The following is a 22,294-nucleotide window of genomic DNA, read 5'->3' on the forward strand; positions in this document are numbered from 1 at the left end:
CTTGTTTTTTTTCATCATGTCAGGAGGTACCTGGTCTTCCCCTAAAGCCCTGCATAAATTCTCCCATAGCAAAGAAAATTTCTTCATATAATCATCTATTGATTCAAACTCACCTTGTGTCAGAGCTTGCACCTCATGCCAAACCTTGTCGGGGTCTTCTACCTTCTTGAACCTGTTGCTAAGTGCTGTCTTTAATCCATTCTCCGTCATATCGGTACGTGGAACAGCAACCCTCAATGACTCCTCATAAGCCCTGTACCAGGTCCTTGCATCCCTTTGCAAGCAAATGCTCAGCAGCCGCAACACCTGTGCCGACTCATTGATGTAGTTGCTTATGCATGCAACCTCCATCCTTTCCAAGAAATCTGCCACATCCTCATTAGGGCTACCATAAAACTCTGGATAAGATATCATTTTAACCCCCAAACTTCACCTCAAATCCCAAAAAAAACCTTCCCTGAAACTCTCAACTCCTAGGGCTTACACCCTAGTAAACTGAAGAAAATAGCAGAGCTATCCTCAGTGGGGGCACCAGAAAGCTATCGGGAGGCTGGGAAACGAAGAAATGCCTCTATAGCTACCTACCCAGCAGCCTTGGAAGACATAATAAACACAAAGGGAACCACCAGCACACTGCTGGAAATAGAAATCTCTCTCTCTCTCTCTCTCTCTACCACACCCAGAGATACCCAAAGAAAGGCAGTTTCAACAGCTCACATATCTCATTATCAAAGCCTTTATCTGTCAGCAAGGCTAAGCCACTCACATATCATCAACACAAACCTTATTATCCATTTACAAGGGGTGATCCATCACACATAATTTTATTAAATTGACCAGCTTCAGGCCAGCTTCCTCTCCAATCTACTTTGCCAGCTCTCCTCTCTTAGACGGTTTCCCTGTCCTCCTTCTTCTTCTTGCAGTCAGCACTCCACGCCTTCTTGCTGTGGGTACCACTTCAAGGTGGCCTCCCCTTCCACTTGCAGCTGCACTCCAGAGCCCTAGCAGCTCGACCCAAGGCTCTCTTCTTCTCTCTGCACTGCCTTCGCTCCAGGCCGCTGCTCACAAGGTGGTTCCTCTGTCGCCTTTCCCTTCGCTCGATCACCCTCAACTTCTCTAGCCAGCGCCAGCCGAGAGCCTCTGCAAGCGGTCCCTTCCTTCTACACTCCCCGCTCCTCACGTACAAGGCCGTAGCTCCCTTCACACGATCACCTCCAGCCGGCGGGCTCTTCACACGTCCAAAGCGCCTGCAGCCCTTTAGCTATCACTCGCCAGTCCTTGGTCTTCCAGGCGGCACAACCTTGCCTTGCCTCTCACTCGCCAACTTCTGGCTGCAATAGTACCCCCTTGCGCTTCACACACGGCTCCCAGGCCTCCAAGCACCTGTCCACGCCCATCTGCTTCCTAGGAGGTGGCCAACATCCAGGCGACCTCTGCTCACCCAGTCGTCTTCTCGCGCGCCCTTTGATGCCAGGCTCTGCCCACACCAGCAGTTACTCACTAGCAACACAAGGTGGCAACCTTCTGGAGCTCTTCGCTTGTCTTCAGAAATCGGAGCCCTCTGCACAGCTGCACCTCAGCGCCACTTCTCTGGTTCCTCAGCAAGGCGGTTCCTCACCCTCCTCGCCTTCGTCTACACCAGCGCCTCTGCAAGCAGTCCCTTCTCTTCTCGTCGATGACCCAGGGTCTCTCTACTCGCCCGTTTTCTCTCTGGCCTCTCACAAGGCGGCTCCCTTACCTCGTCTCGCCTCTGTCCTCTTCTCCACCAGGCGTCCTTCATGTCTTCGCTCTACACTCCTTTTCATTTGCTCTACCACCTTCTAGGCGTTCTCGCTGGCTTTCGAGATGTCTGTGCTGGCCACTACACAAACCCCCACGTGGCCATGTGTATATATTTTATTATTTTTTTTAAAGCTACAAGGGCTCTTCTTTTCCTTGTACTTCGGGTCATCACGCTGCGCCCATACTTTCCAAAACCAGTGCCAGAGCTGCCCACAGCCACCATCATCAGCATCATGACTACCAAACACGACCATTCCAAACCTGAAAGACTCTCCAACTCAAGCATAAGAGTAATCCATATTTTGCTGGCGTCACCTGAGAGATTTCAATATTTACAGTCTAAATTGGGCTCTCTCCACATAAACCAGCATATGTACATCCATTTCCACCATGAGCTCATCAAAGCCCCAATCATTGACACCCTCATGCTCATCCACCTCTTATTTACACACATCCAAAACACCTCTTATTTACACACATCCAAAACACCTTTTTTACCAATAAAAAGCTCATACAATAAAAGCTTCAAGTCTCCAGCAGCTGCTCCAAAGAAAAATGCATGCACTAACTCACTCCAAAGCCATTCAGTCTGTACAATTGCCAGGGCATTCAGGGCAAAGTTTTATTGCACACCATGCATCCCATATGTACACAGACTCAAAACACCTTTACAGAAAAACGTCTGACAGCGGCAAGGAAAAAAACAAAAGAAATACCTTTATGTGCTTAGACCTACTGTCTGCAGCCAACCAAAGAAAAAAACACACACGAGTTCTGTGCTCAGAGGCGGAACCCTCACAGAAAACATCGCTCTGTTGTTGGCAGTAAGTGCAACATGGCATACTCTCTCTCTCTCTGTGCCAATCCCAAACATAGCTACACACCCACTCTCTAGGTCGTCTCAGGATCAAACACCAGCGGCAAAAAGGGAAAAAACACCAACATGAGCTCGGCCAGCTGGCCACCAAAGAGCTCGCCATTCTGCATTTTAAGGCGACTACCCAACCAAAAAGAAAACTTTGCTCTTAGCTCTGCGGCAGTAAAGGCAACACACCACTCTGTGCCAAAGGCGGCAACCTCAACAATGTACACACACACATAAAAAACTCTCTCTGGCATCACCAGACACCAGAGAACTGGCGGCAAAACAAACAAAAAGAACCCGCCTCTGTCATCTCCAGTGCCATCACTCTCTGTAGAGCCGCCACAACCAGGAAGGGGCAGGGCAGCTCACAAGCACGTGTAGCAGGACAAGGAAGAAACCCCTCCCCCCAGATCTAGAGCAGTACGAGGAAGTAGCGGTCTCTTATGACTCATGGATCCAGGTGAGGTGGCAATAGCTCATTTAAAGGGTGACCCTGCTAAAGCCCCTCGCCAATGGAGTCAACCAATAGACACCAAGGCACGAACCTATAGGAACACCACCTTATGGGTGGAAATGGAGTCAAGAAGGCCCAAGGAACTAGAATAGACAGTGTTCAAAGAGGACCTCATCACCCCCAAGCAAATAGTGGAAGTAATGCATAGGGCAAGGGCGAGGCATCCGAAAAAGCAAGGTCCATTGAAGTGCAATCCCGAAAAGCTAATGAAAGAACTCGCATTGGGCGTGCTTGGGTGAGCAGCAAGAGCCGTGGTATGCCTCCAATCGCCCTATCAAGTTCATCTCAGGGGGCATTGCCATGGAGGAGTTACTAGAAGAAGGCATCTGGAACAGGACGCAAGGAATCCAGATAGGAGGATCCAGACCAAGTTGCAATTCAGCGACGTAAGGAATCCAGATAGGAGGATCCAGACCAAGTTGCAATCTAGCGACAAATTTTTTCAAGCCATAATTGTGGGTGTTGGCACAACGTCTACATGATCGCCAGGTGTTGGCAGCCAACTAGCCCGTTTGGCCACTGCCAAGATTACCTGCTGGATTGAGCGTTGTGCAACAAAGTGGGTCTTCTTGTTTTGCAACAAACTTGTAAACATCTTCTTGATGAATGGGTAGTACCCATGGTTGTAATGCAAAGAAGCGGATTAGTCAAATAAGGGGATAGAGAAGTGAGGGGAGTCTAGTCTACCCAGTTGAGACTATAGAGGGTATGCAGCATCACCATCTGGATAGAGTTACATGTCGAGTCTACTCAGGCTCTGAGAAGAGGAACGACACCGAATATAGGGACACAAGAGAGTTGAGAAGGTAGTTCACAGAGTTCTTCTAAGGTATTGCACTATAATCTTCAGGAATGGATTATGTCTCGTCTCACTGTTGCTTTCTATCTACTCATCTCTATCTGTGTTGTATTCAATCTTGTGTTAAGTTATTCATGTCTAGATGTGATAGGTTGTCTAGAATCTAGATAGCCATAGAAACTAACCTGCTTACATTCATACTCAATCTCCCCACATTGAGGCAGATGGTAGCTCAACAATTGCGCGTTGGCTTATCACATTGGGCGCAACTGCATTAGTAAATGTAAATACACACATACATGTATTTAATATGTGTGTGTGTGTATTTCAAACATAAATAAATGCACACACACACACATGCATATATATATTAAATTTACTAGGCTAATTTAATATATATTTTATTAAAATTTACTTTTACTCTTTCTCTCTCCCCAAGCTTGCCGCTCTCTCTCTCTCTCTCTATCTCTTTCTTTGGACGACCCGGCACTTACGTAGTTTCAAACCACCTAGTCGACTCCAAAAAGAGACGTGACTAAATGCACACACATACATATATGTGTGTGTATGTGTGTATATCTATCTATTCTATCTATTATGCGAAAGTTTTTGGGAGGGGAAGGGACACATGGTAGTTGGAAAAGGGCAAAGTGTAGGGTTATGGAAAAGAGAGAAGGGGATGTGACGGGGAGGGGAGGAGCCACGTGTTTCCCGGCCAGAGAGAGAGAGAGAGAGAGAGAGAGAGGAATGGAGGGGGGTGGTAATTAAAGGCCATATATTGGGAAAAGGGAAAGAGAGAGAGAAAGAGAAATAGGGAGAGAGAGAGAAAGAGAGAGGAGTGTAGGGGTATGTTGAAGAAACTTTAAATAAACAATATAATACAAATATATAAAGATATATAATAAATAAGTGTAAAATATATATAGAATACAAATATACATAACATCAATATATGTAAACATATAATAAGTGAGGATATTATAATATAATGTTATATATATAAATAAGAACATTAAATAAATATATATATATATAGTAAATATATAAATATACATAATAGTATAATATAAATATATTATTAATAAATAAAAATATAAATTTTTTATAAATATATACTAATATTATATTGATACTATGATATATTAACACATTTTCACACACATACGTATATATACACAGAGTCACACACATACATGTGGAGGGGGGTTGTGTGTGTATTTGTGTATGTGAGAGAGAGTTTTTGTGTGAGAGTGTGTATGCGAGATAGGTGTGAGAAAAGAGAGAGAGTATATGTGCACATGTATGTGTGTGAGAGGGTTGTGCCTTGGCACATGACAGAGGCATTGATTGAATACATGTGAGAGAGACACACAGATATATACGTCTATGAGAGAGTCACACATAGACAGATGCATGCACACACATATACATACATGCACACACTCATAAATGTGCGCACAAATACACACAAACTTATACGCACACATAAATACATGTATAAATAAATACACTTGCATACTCACATACACATGTATGCATACAAGCAAAAATAAAGCGTTGGTCACCTACTTGTTCTATCCTAATTTTTTAAAAGTTCGAAGAAGCATTTTTCCGTCTCCTCTTTTGTGGGCGGCCCATTGTAATCCTTTGGCACACGAGCGACAAAGATGCAATGAATTTGGAAGTTGGGCCCCTCCAGAAATTGATAATTCGGTTTACCTTCCCATCCACTGTCCGAAAAAAACCCGGGTTTAGTGTAATTTGCACCTGCAACTTCTGAAAATTACCTTCAAATTTTTAACTTGAAGGTACAAAAACCTGCAAAATTTGGGAAATTTTAGAAGGAAAACCTCCAAAATTTGAGAAATTCTTCAATTAATAATTTCCCAAATTTCTAATGAAGGTTTTTAACTTTTTGGCAAAATTATTTTTTTCGAACACTGTTCCCATCGTATAGTCTGCGTGGGGTGCGCCGACTGGATTAGGGCGAGGACCCAGGGAGAAAAAGCGAAAAGATCAATATAGACTTGGCGGGAGGCTGCAAGCCGAACAGGTCGTGGGGAGAAGATGAGAGATGACTCGGCGGGCAGAAAAGATAGGTGTTGTTGGATTATGAGATAGGGCCGAATCTTGGTTCTGGTGGAGACTGGAAAAAGTGCGTTATCATCATGTGGTAGGCTAGGAAGCAAGGTCGGTTTTATTGGAGTTTTATAACAATATATATTCATCAAAAGTTTCATGGTGGGAGAGTGATCAACGAGCATGGCAAGCAAGCTTGCCTTGGAGTTTTACAATATATTTATAACCGCAAGCAAAACTGATGGTGGGAGGGGTGGGACGCTCATGATCAATGAGCGTCCCACCCCTCAATATATTTAAAACCGCAAGCAAAACTGATGGTGGGAGGGGTGGGACGCTCATGATGCAATGTGTCTGTTGTGATACACTAATGTTATTCATTTTATTGAATAAAAATAATCCGGGATGTTTTGTTGGAAAAAGGGATAGATGGTGGTGGTGGTCTTGTCAGTTGGGGGGGTGTGTGTGTGTGTGGGTTTCGTGGTTGGAGGTTCAGAGGGTTACGTGTATATTTCAAACTCGGTTGCGAAAATGAAAATGATTTTTTTCCAATTGGATAAAATGGAATTAAATGGAGCCCCCCGCTCGGCAGGTTTCAGACAGCTTGGAAAAAGGTGGATAAGTTCAAACTTCAAAGTGGGGGGCCTCTTCCAGAATCCGCACCCGCTTCCGTCGTGGATAACTATCCTCTTCCACGACAGCTTTTTATTTAGCTTTTTGCCATTCTCCTCGGAGTCCTGCCCCCCTTCCATTCATCTAATACTTCATCGCTGTAAGCGTTTCGTGTTGGGTTTTGATCCTTGATTGCATCTGATTCAGTCCCAAGTGAACCAGCCAACAACCCTAAGTCTATATACATGGCTTCCATGGCTTGCCAAAAATTAAATCCTCTCACAAGGATATACCATCACCACCACCGTGAGCATAGCACGGGGGTGCCGTTCGGTACTCCACAACAGCAAGAACCCCTCTATATGGGGTATTCCTCCAACTATTTAACAGCACCAGATATCTCCTCAATCAGGTGCATCTTCCAAGGGGTGGTAACAGTAAATAAACAAACTACCGCCGGCAGCAGCAGCAATGTTATGGAACAGGCCCTTCATCACAAGGCTGCCAGCAGTAGGGCTCTGTGTGAAGGGCCTGATAGCATGGAGAACTCCGAGTCATCAGTCTCTTCTTGCTTCATGTCGTCAAGCTCTGATGATGATGATGCAGAAGTCAGTAGCAGCTCTGCATCTTCAACGTTGTCGCCATATGCAACAGCTTCCCCCCAACACGAAGGGCCTCTAGATAATCTAGCCTTACTTTGTGCAGCCCTCCCTGTTAAGTAAGTCTAAATTGTCCTCTGCTTTTCCCTGCCTTAATCACTCTTATTGTTGCTTCATTTTTGCCATTAGATTAAGGCGTGCTCTAGTAACCCCGCTTCCTTTTGCTTCGCTGCAGGAGGAGAGGCTTGTCGCGCTACTTCTCTGGGAAATCTCAATCTTTCTCCTCATTGGCACACGTGTCTTCCGTCGAGGACCTTGCAAAGCCGGAAAACCCCTTTGTTAAGAGACGCAGAACAGCAGCCGGTGAGTCGGTTCTAAAGCACCACTCGTACCCTCCCAGGTGCGCCTCCAGCGCGGCCATTTCGAAGCGGCATGTGAACAACCGCTACAAGAGTCTCAAGTCGCTTCGTCTTCACGAGGATGCGGCCGTCGAGGGCCAGACCAAGCTCAATTAGCCATATCCTGTCAAATGATTCCAGGAAACTGGGCAGTGAATACATGGTCAAAATTGTAGCTATTAGTCCCCTCGGATTAACATTTTACCAGAGATTGTTTATTCGGATTTTGAGGGGTGCCTCAATTTTCGGTTTTCCTTAATAGATCGGTTAGTGTACTAAGCCTAATTTGTGCTAATGCCTTATGGCTTCATAACTCATCTGCAACTGGACTCTGACGAAAGTTTCTTCGTTTTGAGTCTCCAACGAACTGATGGTGAACCCATGTCCTGAGACTAGTAGGTGACCGAGACTATCCCTCCTTCGACGTCCTGGCCTTTCTTTATGTGGATGGTGTAGTTGTCATCCTTTTCTACTGCGTGGAAGGCTCTCCACGTTTTGGTTTTGGTTTTGGCTTTGTTAAGGTAGCGATCTAGATCTGTGGCTGTGCGGTCGGTACATCGTATGTCTTCATTCTTTTTTTGTTGCTCGAGCCGGGTTCAGATACGTCTTCATTCTCTGCGAGTTTTTAGCATCACCTTTCACATAATAAAGGCTCTAATAGAGGCTTTTCCCCCATAGCAAAGAAACTAGTGACGAGCCTGTTGAGAGAGAGAGAAGAGAGAGAGAGAGAGAGGAGGTCGGTAAATACTGCAGAAATGGTAGAAGGAAATGGGCCGAATGGCCGGTCGCTATTCAATTCTTGTATATAAATTGGCAGCTACCTGTTGGACCCATATGTTTAAGGTTGAAATAACAACCCAAAGTGCCATTTATTACTTGGAAGGATTTCCCACTCACTTGGAGAGAGGAAATTGCATGTGAAAAAAGGAGGTAAAATTTATCATTGACTTAAGAAGGGTAAAAATTTGTATTGAAATAATGGTTTCTCATAATGGAAAATCATAAGTGGAACAATCTTGACTTGCAAAAAGTTTTCAAACACATACACAAACATCAAGCATTAGCCTATTGATGGACGTTTCTGGATACGTGCACCATAACCCTAAAATGAGGAATCCAAAATAGAAAAGAATACCCGATCAACATGAACTTTGCAAATGAATGGCCTTCTACCCAAGAGAGGCCTTGTTAGACTTTGAGCATTGATAGTATATTCATATCAAGCACTAGCCTACTAATACACATGCCACACTCAAAATGTGAAATATATCCGTATCATCACATGCAAAAAATATTCAATCAAACAAAAAATTAAAAGTGCATGTAATCAACCCAAAAAAAGATTCCTTTGGAAAGTGTAAGTGCCACTAGATACATACTCATTGAGCATTAGGCTACCGATGCACATTGCCAAAAGCTTATACACTATGCATGATCAGAAGTGAGGAAATACACACATCAAAAGACATATAATACTAGGTTCCCATGAAAGGCTGTATGGTCCCCATTTGGGAAAGTGTGAGTGTTGAGTGCCACTAGAACACGCACATTGAGGATTAGCCTATCGATGTACATTTCTAAAAGCTTATACACCATGCATGGTCCAAAGTGATGAAGTACACATATCAAAAAACATACAATAATAGATTCCCATGAAAGGTTGTACGATCCCCATCTTGGAAAAGTCCACCATTGACCACACACCCCCACTGAGCATACTAGACACTTGCTTAGAGAAACCTTCAAAAGATGCTAGATTCCTGTGATGAACGCTTGCAAGTGTATGGTCCCCATCTTGGAAAAGTACAACATTTACCACACCCCCATTAAGCATAGAGCATGCATAAAGCATAGACATAGAGAGCATAAATATAGACTAAAAGCACAAAAAAAGACCCCTCCACCCTAGGGTTCCGATAATGCATGAATTTAAAAAAGCAAAGATTACCAACTTGAATTAACAAGCTGATTGGATTAGAGAGGAGTTGTGTAAGATGGTGTTAGCACCTCAAAACACTTACAAAAACACCTAGAGATGTTTTTGAAAAAGTAAAGACCATAGAGCATCAGAGAATTAGAGAACCCACATAAAAATAGAGCATTAGAGAGGTTGCTCACCTTATGTGTAAGGGAGGGTTATAGTAGTTATGTGAATTTCCTCTAAAAACCCAAAAAAGTCAAATATTATATGAGATAAAACAATACAAGCCACACATACCCTACTTATTATAATAAGAAAAATTGATTCAAGAGAAGAAGTGAAGAAAAATCAAGGTAATAGCATACACAAGTAGTGGTAAATAGCATTAACCCTACTCGCACGTATAATCTTAGCATTAATCCTTGATATAATGAATGCCTTCATGTCAACACATACCTTTTCTTGTTGTATGCTTGTGGGAGAGAAGAGAGGGCTTATACATGAATTGGTGGGAGACAAGAGAGAGAGAGAGAGAGAGAGAGAGAGAGAGAGAGAGCTTATGCATGAACGTTTAATGAAAAGAGAGAGATGGAGGGTATGGTAAGGAGATGAGGTTGAGGATGAAGACAGGTGAATAAATTGAGGTGTAGGTACAACAACAAGGATTCTTGGAAAAGACGAAGGTAGACCAAGTGATGGGAGAACAACATACTAGTTCAAACTTGGATTGTTTTCTAGTGTTCTACTAGCCCAGCTAGTAGCTGAGCTAGGAGGATCGGGCCAGTAGCACACTGAGAAAAAGAATTAAGAGCAATAAAAATACACATAGTTGCCGGGCTGATAGACAGACCGTACGCACTCGTCTACTAACTTGTCAAATCTTGCCTAGCTATGCCTCCATTATGTTGTACACATAGTGATAGCTTGGAATGGGCGAAAAAACGAAGGTAAGACTTAGGCTAGTCCCCAGTAGTGACACAAAATATATTCAAGTCAAGAGCTTACCTAGCCTTGTCGAAGCATCTATCGTTGGGTCTTGCCTTCGAGCCACAAGCACAACTTTTCAGTGTACGTATACTAGCGCGTCCATCATATCCTCACTCTGTTGTCATAATGGAATGCTCCTTTGCAAAAGGGATGAAGGGAAAGCTCTCAATGCCTATATGGAGGCAAGAAGAGATGGTCCTTCTCATGATGGCTCTCTCATAAAAGGAGGTAGGAAAAGAAGAGATGGTCCTTCATGATGGCTCTCTCTCATAAAAGGAGGTAGGAAAAGAAGAAGCTAATACAAGAGGAAAGCCTATAACCATACCTATCCAAAAAAGCATCCATCAACAAGCAAGTAAGAACACAATAGCATGTGAGCAAGCAAGAAGAGAGAAGACGTAGAGCTCAGAAGAAAAGTGCTGCAATGGAATGATTATATAGCGCTTATTATCAAAAATGACTTATATACAAATGACCAGTTTTCATATATTAGGCTAACCAAACTTAAAAATGGTCCGTCATTTATCATTAATCTTAAGCAACTATGTACACTAAGTTCGTAGACTTTTCCTGTTTAACATTAAGCTTGTATTAAGATTGTTTTGGATGTTCCAACACTATCTTACAAAAGATAAGTACTCGTTCCTATGGGTAAGATAGCAAAGAACCTTACAGTAGGTTAGACAAGCAAAACCATATTAACCAACAGAGTGGTTAATAACAATGAAGGAGAGAATATAAGATCCATCACCAGCCTCCTCATAGATGATCATGCCAGCCAAAAACCAAAGATGAAGATCCCTGCAAGAGATAACAATGGCTACATAATTGGCAAAAAGTTTTTCATCTTTTCTACTCTTTGCAACTTTGATGTGTTTTATGAAAGTAATTACTCATAGTTATTAAATTTGTTCCTTTGGAGCTCGAGCCAAATTTAAAAACCAAGATTTGTTGAATCTTATTGAAATTGTTATCATTGTTTGATGTAGATCAATGTACAAGGGAGTTCATTAGCATAAATACTTGCAAGGGCACATCATTGGAATCAAATTGAAGATGTGCCAGCATCAAGGCGTGTTATCGTTTAACACTGGAGGTCTCCAACAACCCTAGTACAGCTTTCTTGGAAAGCATAAGAGTCTCTCTATAGACAGACCATTCCTTCCGGAAAGGAGGCATAGCTAAGCTATCTATAGAGCAGGGCTGAAAATGGAAGACCTTCCTTGGTATTTTTTTGGAAGACCAGAATGAAGCTTGGTCTTCCCGCTTGAAACTACACATAATGGTAGGTCTTCACTATGCATCCCCCAAAAATTTTTGGACTTCCCATAAACCATTAAGTAGAGCCTAGAAGCATTTTATACACAAAATCTTAATATTCTTCTATACGCCTTGAGTTTGTCTACAAATTTACATCATTATAATTTATGTGGAGTTATATACTAAGCTATGAGATTACAAAAATAAAACTTTTAAAAGTGTTGCAATACAAAAAAACAAAAAAAATTAAAATTTGAAAACAATGAAAAGAAATACCCTTTGTTGACGCATCTTGATTCCATCTTGCCCATGTTTATTGAATAAAGTTTTTATCCTCTTGTCCATCTTAAAAACCATGCCAAAAGATAAGATACTTGAGAAATCACAATAGAAGATAATGTTAAAGTTGAGTTATTTTATTCTTACCTCAATAAGTTTTTTATCTTTGAGAATGAAGCAATCGAGTCTTTCTTCATTATGGATAAAACATCTACCATTGTAGTGAAGTGGCCTACACAAGCTAGGTTAGAGAAGAAAAAAGGTGATCCACTTTCAACATACCTAAAAACTTACATAGCCACTTGAAATCCAAATAGTTTTATAATGAGTAGATAATTCACTCTTAAGGATGCAATACTTACCAATCTCAGAAGGTTTTAGAAATTACGTTGTCAATCACATAAGACCTACATAGCCCATTTTCTCTCAAAAAGTTACAACTTACATAGCCGATCACTTTACACCACAAAGATGCATACATTTTAAGTTTCCTTCCAAAAATTTTGCAACATACATAGTCATCCCATCACCAAAACGTTGCAATGCCAAAAACTCGCATAGCATACATAGTCATCCCATAACCAAAAAGTTGCATAATCAATCATCATACCTTGTGCAAAACTAGGAAGACAAACGTCGAACTCTCCGAAACTTCATGGAGGCCATGTGTCATAAATCTTTTCCCAATCCACATCATCCAAAGCATGTGGTGCCGATAATGACAAAATCATGAGAGTGTCTAACATAGTCAATAAGACTACTCCTCTCGTTATCTTTGATACGATTCTGCTTTGAGAACCCCCTTTCACATGCGGTGGTGCTCACCGGAACCACAAGTAGTGCTTGCCAAAGCTTTATGAGATTTGAATAAGATTCAACCCACTCCGTTTCACCATGACAATGTCCCCATGGTTCGTGGAAAGTAAAGCTTTGATTTGCTTTGTACAATGTGAGACAAAAATGATCCACTTTAAACTCACATTGCATTGCATCTATAAGCTTACTCCTTTGAACACCAAACTTTGTACATAGTTGATCCATAAATCCCTTGTGTGTTTGACCTCGAATACGAACATCCTTCTCATAGCTAGCAGGAGAAAAAAGATTTGCCACATTGAAAAGAGGCGAATCGATAAATTTAGCATTTATTCAATTGATTAACTCACTAACGAATGCCTTGGCAAGTGTGATGCAATCATAGTTCCCCTCCACTAGTAGAATTTGGCAACAAAGAGTAATGCAAAGCATGCCTTTCAACACAACCATCCTCTCGAACATAGACAAGTGCATGATTGTTGACCTTATTCAAGAACTCTCTATAGTTCTTTGAACCATACCCAAATGGGTTACCAAAATACCTCTTTTGAAGGAGCTCAATAACAACATCTAAGGCATTTGCAACATTTGTGATATCCACATAGTCTTTTGAAACTTCTTATTGATTGAGAATGTTCATTTCATGCAATACATCTACCATAAAATGAATCAGGAATTGCACTTGAAATGTTGTAGAGCAATGTTATAGAGATTTGCATCATTCTCCTTATAGTCACTCACGAATATCCTTCTCATAGCTAGCAAGAGAAAAAAGCTTTGCCGCATTGAAAAGAGGTGAATCGGTAAATTTAGTATTTATTCAATTGATTAATTCACTAACAAATGCCTTGGCAAGTGTGATGCAATCATAGTTCCCCTCCACTAGTAGAATTTGGCAACAAAGAGTAATGCAAAGCATGCCTTTCAACACAACCATCCTCTCGAACATAGACAAGTGCATGATTGTTGACCTTATTCAAGAACTCTCTATAGTTCTTTGAACCATACCCAAATGGATTACCAAAACACCTCTTTTGAAGGAGCTCAATAACAACATCTAAGGCATTTTCAACATCCGTGATATCCACATAGTCTTTTTGAAACTTCTTATTGAGAATGTTCATTTCATGCAATACATCCACCATAAAATGAATCAAGAATTGCACTTGAAACGTTGTAGAGCAATGTTATAGAGATTTGCATCATTCTCCTTAAAGTCACTCACGAACATCCTTCTCATAGCTAGCAGGAGAAAAAAGCTTTGTCGCATTGAAAAGAGGCGAATCGGTAAATTTAGCATTTATTCAATTGATTAATTCACTAACAAATGCCTTGGCAAGTGTGATGCAATCATAGTTCCCCTCCACTAGTCGAATTTGGCAACAAAGAGTAATGCAAAGCATGCCTTTCAACACAACCATTCTCTCGAATATAGACAAGTGCATGATTGTTGACCTTATTCAAGAACTCTCTATAGTTCTTTGAACCATACCCAAATGGATTACCAAAATACCTCTTTTGAAGGAGCTCAATAACAACATCTAAGGCATTTGCAACATCCGTGATATCCACAACCTTTTTGAAACTTCTTATTGAGAATGTTCATTTTATGCAATACATCCGCCATCAAGAATTGCACTTGAAATCTAGAGCAATGTTATAGAGATTTGCATCATTCTCCTTAAAGTCACTCAAGAGGGCGGGCATCGTATCCACTAATCTTTTCATAACTTTACCCCTTAATAACCATTGAACACTATGTATCCTTAGAACTTTTAAGGGTTTAAGACTAAATGCCTTCATCAACCTATCCAGATTCTTGTGACATTGTGTGGACCTTCCCACCCATGCATGAATTCTATTGGCAAAAGCATCCAAAAACCCAAATTCCACAGATCTATCACATGCATCTGAGACCACAAGCGTTTCCCGATGAGCAATGCAATGTACGCCAATGATATGTGGCACTTTCTCTTGCAATTTGGCAAGCACTCCATTGTTAACATCTCTTATACATGAGGCTCCATCCGATGCAAACCAACGAGCTTCACAAGAGACAAGCCCATTTCTTCCAAGAGAGTCATCAATGCATTGAGCTTTGTTTGGGCTTTCCCATCATCCAACGGGAGCAAAGCTACAAACTTGCAAGCGCATGGACTATTACCTTCATCTTCTAGGTAAGTTATATACACGATCATGTGCTTTTCCAAGGTGAGATCCGTACTATCATCGATCAACACCGAAAAGAATGGACTTTTGCCAATGGAGGCTTTAAGGGTTCCCCAATAGTGCTCTCTTGCGGCTTTGAGAAACTCCATTCCGGAAGTTCTATTGGTATATGCAGAATACTCATCATTGATGGTCATTCTTCTTGGAGTACCCATGTATCGTAAAAGAACTCGCATTGAGACTTGGAAAAGTCCAAAGGCAAGTCCTCAACCACAATGAAATACATTGTTTGCATAACACTTATGATGCGACTTTTCTCGGCATCAACCATAAGCTCTGCATGCTTTTCAATTGGCAATACATCTTTGTGGCTTTTGAGCCTCCACCTTTGGGCAGCTAGCTTATGTGCATCCGATTCCACATGTTTATCAAGAACGGGAAGCTGAATGTTTGTAGCCCCCTCTTTACCATAAGGGTTATTCATTCCGAATTCGTTACACCACAAGCATCTTACTCTTACTTTCTAATTTTTAGAAAAAGGGCGTGCCCATGTATGTATTTGTTTCCATTGTGGAATGAAAGTTCTTACCTTCTTTTCAAGCTGCTCAAACATTGTCATGTTCCTCCCAGAAGAGAACTTGCTTCGACAACTTCTTCGTTCAAGTTAATGGCATCCCTTCGCTTTAGGCCAGAAGCATCCTTGATATTCTTTTGCCTAGGATCATTTCTAGGTCTTCCAATCCGAGATGTCTTGTTGGTATTTGCTTCATTCATGATGATAGTTGAGACCTATTAAAATAAGATTAAAGTCTATCTTAATGAATTATATGATTAAATAAACACATATAACAATCTTGAGACATGAGCATTAGTTATCATAAACAGATGAGACACATATTCTTTAGTTATCTTGAGACACGAGCATCAGTTATCATATATATATATATAACTCCATGAAAAAAATTAGCTATTTTACAAGAACCTCATGAACAAAATACATAGCAATGAATCGTGATAAAAAAATGCAAGATTAAGGAGACTTAAAATCAAGTAAGCTAAGGTGAAATTAAAAGTAAGCACACTGACGATCAATGCAAGATTAAGTAAGATAAGGTGAAGATGAATGCAAGGCTACTTGGAAGATTAGGTAAAAATGACTAACCTGAGAGAGAAATCAGAAGAAAGATGTAGCAAGAGCAGGATGCTTCTGTAAAGGAGGAGTATTATTATTGGGTAGATCGAAGCACAGAAAATTGTGGGCGCTTTTCTTTTAGCGAAAATTATTTTTGACAATGATAATGTTCTTCGCCTGGGCCCTAGGAACTTTTCTTCGATTTATTTTCAAGGAAGAGGTTGCACCGTTGCCGCTGGAAATGCGCAAGTGTGCAGTGGACTGTGACATGCAATGCGCATCCAAGCAAGGTGGGTGTGCCACCAAAGCGTTCCAAGTTCGACGCTGCCCAGTGATGGTGAAGTTGTTGATGAAGTTGTAGGTGTAGATAGTAGGAGGTGCCCGGCTTCATTGGGCACTGTGTGATGTAACCGGGTCCGTTCGCCCAACCGTTCCACAGCTGCTTAACCCCATGCCTGAATTATTCACATTGTGCACTGTGAAGTGTCTTGAATCTTCTTGATTATTGAGACCAACTACATCTCCTCCAGTACACGTACCCCCATCCTGTCCTTCTCGCCAATTCAGCTAGAGAGTATCTATAGAGTCCAGATGTTCTATATGACCATTACTTCATTTGCTTAAGCATTAATGCCCGAATTTGAAGCTTTAACTATGCCATGTAGGCCATTATTTTTTTTTTCAAAAACAGGCAGATATATTTATGAGAGAGGGAGAATCCAAAGATACATTGAGGGCCACGTGTCTATCATTCATTCAGACAAGGCGCATGCAAGTGGCATGGTGCATGTGTCTGCATGTGCTCACGCGTGGGAAGAGAAAAAACTGTTGGCTATCGGTCTAATCCATCGCCAAGCTGCATGGATTCTTTCTGCCTCGTTCAGCTTTGCAGCTAGCTCTTCAGCTTCAACCTTGCTCGGAGGCGCCCCGAGAACTGGATGGCATCCATGGTAGCTAGCAGGTGCATCTCCTTTGTAAAATAGTCACCCCGGCCAGCATGATACATTTCTGCTTCTTCTACACGGCCTTGTCAGGGAGGATGGTGCGACCTGAGAAGCCTCCGCTGAGCAGGACCGCTTCCCATCTTCCTTCCTATTGGCTATCGATCTCCTCCACACTTCCTTCTCTCGCAATCATCCGACCTTGCGGATAGCTCCTTCTTGCTCGTCGCCCTGAGTGATGGAGGGAGGCTTGGTGAGGAGTACCTTCTTGCTGACGGGCGATTATCTTCATCCTGCATCTCTTCCAGCGACGAACAGCCTTCGTCTCGGTCTTCCTACCGCTTCATGGCGACGTCCTCGGTCAGGTGGTGGAGGCTATCTCTAAGGTACTTGTAGTTTTCATCTGATCCTGGTTGTGGGTCTTTACCTGGTTATTCGAATTCGTCCCTTCTGCAAACAGACACCCTCAATAGGACGCTGGAGGGCTCTCCAACGGTGAGGAGCCTTCTTCTTTCTTGGTCCACCACTATAGCAGGAGGAGGATCAGCATCACCTCTAAGGTACAGGTTGAGCAAAATCAGGGCTTCTCTGTTCTGATACTTTCCACCATCCTTGCAGGAGGATCCGATGTAGACGCGGTGGCGGTTATCGGACTCTTCTTGTTGTTGTGTACCTGCATTCGAGTTTGGAGAGGGCTATAGACGATGGTATGTCTGCGGGCCATGAGTTTCTTTGGTCAGAACTGATCTGCTCAGTCGACCTTGCAAGGGGGCTCCCCCGATTCAGTGGCGGTCTGGCGATAGGAGCCACTCTGGAGCTATGGGGCATGCCAGGTCACTTTGCCTTAGCTGCTTTTTCTGATTCTTTGGGTTGGATCCTGATACCTGTATGCATGTTGTTACTCTTCTACTCCTGTATGGGGAAGAGATAGGTTTGCTTACTAAAGTCTGCATATTGCTTCTATTAATGCTCTGTCCTTAGAAAGGATTAGGATAATCTTATCTCTGGTTTTTTCCAGTTTTTCCCTGGTGTAATCTGAGGCTCTCTTTTGTAACTTAATCAGTAACCTCTTCTCCAGATTGAATAGGACTTGTGTTTGTTTGTTCCAATACCTGATGCATGTTGTAATTAAACAAACAGAGAGAGGAGGGCCCTTGATTTCGGGGTTGTCAAAAGTGACTGCAATCCTCTGTAGCCAGGCATGCCATAGATACTCGCATCTTATTACATTCCATAAGGTTGTTGAGCATCCTATGTTTTCTCCTAATATTGTATTCTTCCAATTTACATCTTTTTCCCAACTAAGAATAGCTGCATGTAGCTCTTTGAAAGTATTTGAGATGTGTTTGCAATGTATAAAAATGTGGAGATCGTCCTCAGGTAAGCCGCATCTTGCACATTGATCTGAGGCAATGTTAAACTTGGCAGCCTTACTCTGTGTCCAAATGGCTCTGTAGGCAACCAACCAGGCGAGGCAAGATTTCTTGGGTTCAATGTGTGTGCTCCATAGCTCCTTGAGACTGTTGTACCATCTTTTCCTGTCCCAGGTGATATTCCACCTGCGGTTAAGAGTGACATGAATTGGGGGGGAATTTTCAAGATTAGGGATGGGAGGAGGGGTTTATTCTTTAACCAGTGAAAGGCTAGGATATTGAAGGTGGGGGATCTGCTGATTTTCCAGATTTCTTGAGTGTTTCATTGGAATGCTCTGCTTTGGATTAGGTCTAGTTCAGGGGTTCTGCAGTCGAATTTGGCTACCAGCTCTGCTCTTGTGAGCCAGGTACCGTAGTAAGGGTTGAACATATCTGCCCCAGGTTGCTAGACCTTTTTTGTGCAGATTAAGGGCTAATTTCTCTTCTTCTGGCTCAAGGAGGGTATGAGGGAGAATAGACCACCAGCAGGAGTCAGTGGCTATATACCTTGTGATTTGTTGTCATTGAGATTGATGGATAGAAAACTTTTAGTTCTGAACTAGGCCTTCCATATGGAAGTAACAAGTTGGCTCCCTTTAGGGGTAATGGGGTGCTTGGAGGCTACTATGGTGATAATGGGAAGATTTAGCCACTTATTGTGTCCAGTGATTGTGAACCTAGGGATGTCCTTGACCAGTAGCTATGCCCAGTCTTCGGTGGGGTTCTCCATAGCTCTGATGATCCATTTAGCGGCCATTCTGTCAGTATACAGGCGAATGTCTTTAATCCCCAGCCCTCCCTTGGTTTTGGGCACCGTGCAGGTGTCCCATTTTACTTTAGGTCTGCTTCTGTTCCATGGGTCACCTCCCCAAAGGTAGTTCCTGCAGAGCTTGGTGAGATCATTGAGGTCAGCATCAGGGGGTCTTTTTTAGCTACTTGGGGGAGGATGAGCTGTGGGTTTTGATGGGACAATTTCTGATGAGGTGCCCTTGTTTCCCACAATGAAATCATGAGTTTGGAAGGTGTTTGTAGAGGATTGACTGAGTGTGAGAGAACTCACCACACCCTATTTCTATCTTGTCTGGGAGAGGGAGGGACAGATCAAGTTCGACGAGGACTTGGGGGTGCCACGCTGGGTTGTAATCCGAAAAGGCTTTGGTACCTAGGACTTGACCTAGGGGAGCTAAAATAGATTTGATGCAAGGATTTAAGTGAATGGGTAGATTAGGGAGCTCAACCCACACTGGATACGCTGAGGTTTTGGGGCCATCTGGATTGAAGTCCTTTGTCCACCTCATGAAGCAGAAGGGGAGATGTCTAAACATCCATTGGCCAGAGTTGATGACCTTCATTGCCATGCTTGGATCTTTGAATAAAAAGAGGTAGTAGCCTTTGGGCAGAGCTTGTGTAAGAGTTACCTCTATTCCAAGAGGGGACCAACTTTCCCTTATCCAAGCTCTCATTGCTTCCTTAGATGGTCTTGGCCCAAAGGAGGGATTTCACTGACGTAAACGAGAACATGTGAACATGTTAATAACATATGTTAATAACACAAAAAATCTTGTGATCACATGTTATATTCAGAAAGCTTTCACAAGGGCCTAAAAAAATTATCTTTGTCGGGCATAAAAAATCTTCTTAGATGGCCACTGACTTGCTATTATGTGAAGATGGTAACATGAGAACATGTGAATAGCTTATTCCCATGTGTAGCCAGGCTTTTAAGGGGCTCCCAAATGGCAAGTGACCTGTTATTTTGTGAACGGTAACATGAGAACATGTGAATAACTTGTTCACATGTGTTATTATCATAAAAAATCTTGTGATCACGTGAATATTAAATCCCTGGCCCAAAGAGAAGGCCAACCAGACATCTTTCGGTATAGTCTTCTACTTTGCTTCTGACCTGTTCTATTGGAAGACTTACGTGAACAGTGATGGCAGAGTTATTACCTGGGGTGGTGATGTTGGCTACCTCTTTTTGAGGGGCTGCTTCTGATGTTGTCTGGTCTTTTGCTGACAAACGAGAGGCCTCTTTGTAATGTTCCTTGTTCTTCATGTTTAGAAGTTGTTCTTTGGCTTCTTTTAATTCCTGTACCAATCTGGTGTTTTCGTCCATTACTGCTTCTATGATGGAATCTCCACTCCACGGTTTTTCAGGGATGGGGTTCCACGGGTTTGGGTGAGGGGCGAGATGGGAGGTTGAGGGAGAAGCTACAGTGAAGTGACTGCTGAGCATTGGATTTACTTTTGCAGGTGAAGCTGAAGAAGTCTGAGGTCTAATAAGCCTACGGGCTCCTCCGCTCAGTGCCCATGCACTTGGGAGGGCATCCGCCCGCAGAAAAGGAAAGCCTACGCTGCAGTTTAAAGAAGGGCGGGAAGCAGGGGAAGACGAAGCGCAGGGCCAGGCTCAACGTTGGCAAAAGTCACTGAGCCTTGGTAGATTTTGATGTAGGCCATTATTATCGTTCCTTCATAAATCACACTTTGATTCTAGATTAACTATACATCACAACTCCTCTTTTGAAGCTTTGTAAGGGTGGAAAGATGTAATACTTTTTGAATAATACGCACATACATACATACATACATACACACACACACATATAGGTCCCAAAAAAATTGGGCCATGCAAACTTTGAACTTTGATGATGCCCAGTTAAGACCGTTTTATGCTTATCAAACCATGGTCCTAGAAAAGATGGTGAGGCTTTATGGTGGAGGGATAAATAAATGACGGTGGCCTAAGCATAGTTGTTTAATAGGTTTTTATGAAGGAAGGAAAGTGAATATTGCATTTAATAAATAATGAAGGACATGGGCAATCTCAATGGTTGAGCCAAGGTTATTATTGCATGGTAAAAGTGGTTAGATGGGATTGCAACACTCTATCTCCTAGCCCTAGACTACTATCAGCTGAGCGGAGGGATTTAGCCTAAGTGAAGTAGTTACTAAGAACTAAAAGGCTCGGTGCCAACCTCTGCTGGTGGGTGGAACCGTGGAAATTATATAATATAACTTATTAGTAGTTATTACTAACTAGTGAGAATTTAAACTGCAGCGGCCAGCCTCTCAGATTTTGCAGTGGAAGTTGAAGGAAGGTGAAGGCATACACTATACAGTGTAAGATCACTACAGTCACCAGTGGCATACGAATCTATGATTGTAAATTGTAATCAAATCTCTTATATTTCAAATTTAAAAACCAGTCAAATTCCTTTTAATCTGGCATGTCTTGCTAGTAAATTTTGGAATCCAAGAAGACTTCTAGGTCTTTCCAAGCAAAAATAATTTTTATTTTGGTCTTTTCATCTAGAAGACCAAATATTGAGCTTGGTTTTCTTTTGCAAATGAATTTTTTTAAAATACTTCTCTAACAGCTTCAAGGACTAAAGATTACCTAGGAAGACTTCCATTTTCAGCACTGCTATAGAGTGCGAGATCCTGAAGTGTCAAATTGTCTGGCAGTTGAAGTGTAGAAAACCACAACACAAGGGAGTTTAGACACATTCCTATATGGTAAAATTGAGTCTATCTAGCAAATTTGGACAAATTTGCTAGATCTCAACACACTTTTTTCTTATTCAATCTAGTAAACATGATTTCATATATATTGATCTAGCAAATTACATTATCCATCTATCAAATAAATGGTTCCTATATAGAAAATGGTAATATCTATATAGGAAACTGACTTTATATCTAGTAAAGAAGTGATTTCTATGTAGG

At 42.1% G+C, this 22,294-nt stretch overlaps 1 protein-coding gene and 1 pseudogene across 1 annotated transcript; one reads left to right on the top strand and one right to left on the bottom strand.

Annotated features, from left to right (window-relative positions):
• Positions 1-6,756: 6,756 nt before the first annotated feature.
• On the top strand, positions 6,757-7,927 carry LOC147632389 (uncharacterized). Its single transcript, XM_086806854.1, has 2 exons — positions 6,757-7,369; positions 7,486-7,927. Exons 1-2 carry the CDS (start codon positions 6,897-6,899, stop codon positions 7,763-7,765), a joined length of 753 nt encoding a protein of 250 aa, XP_086662980.1. The 5' UTR covers positions 6,757-6,896; the 3' UTR covers positions 7,766-7,927.
• Positions 7,928-12,748: 4,821 nt separating this feature from the next.
• LOC147632390 (uncharacterized) lies at positions 12,749-15,699 on the bottom strand (annotated as a pseudogene).
• Between the last annotated feature and the right edge of the window lie 6,595 nt (positions 15,700-22,294).

This window comes from Cibotium barometz, chromosome 13 (assembly GCF_041138505.1).
Source record: "Cibotium barometz isolate CiBa-2024 chromosome 13, ASM4113850v1, whole genome shotgun sequence".
Lineage (NCBI taxonomy): Eukaryota > Viridiplantae > Streptophyta > Polypodiopsida > Cyatheales > Cibotiaceae > Cibotium > Cibotium barometz.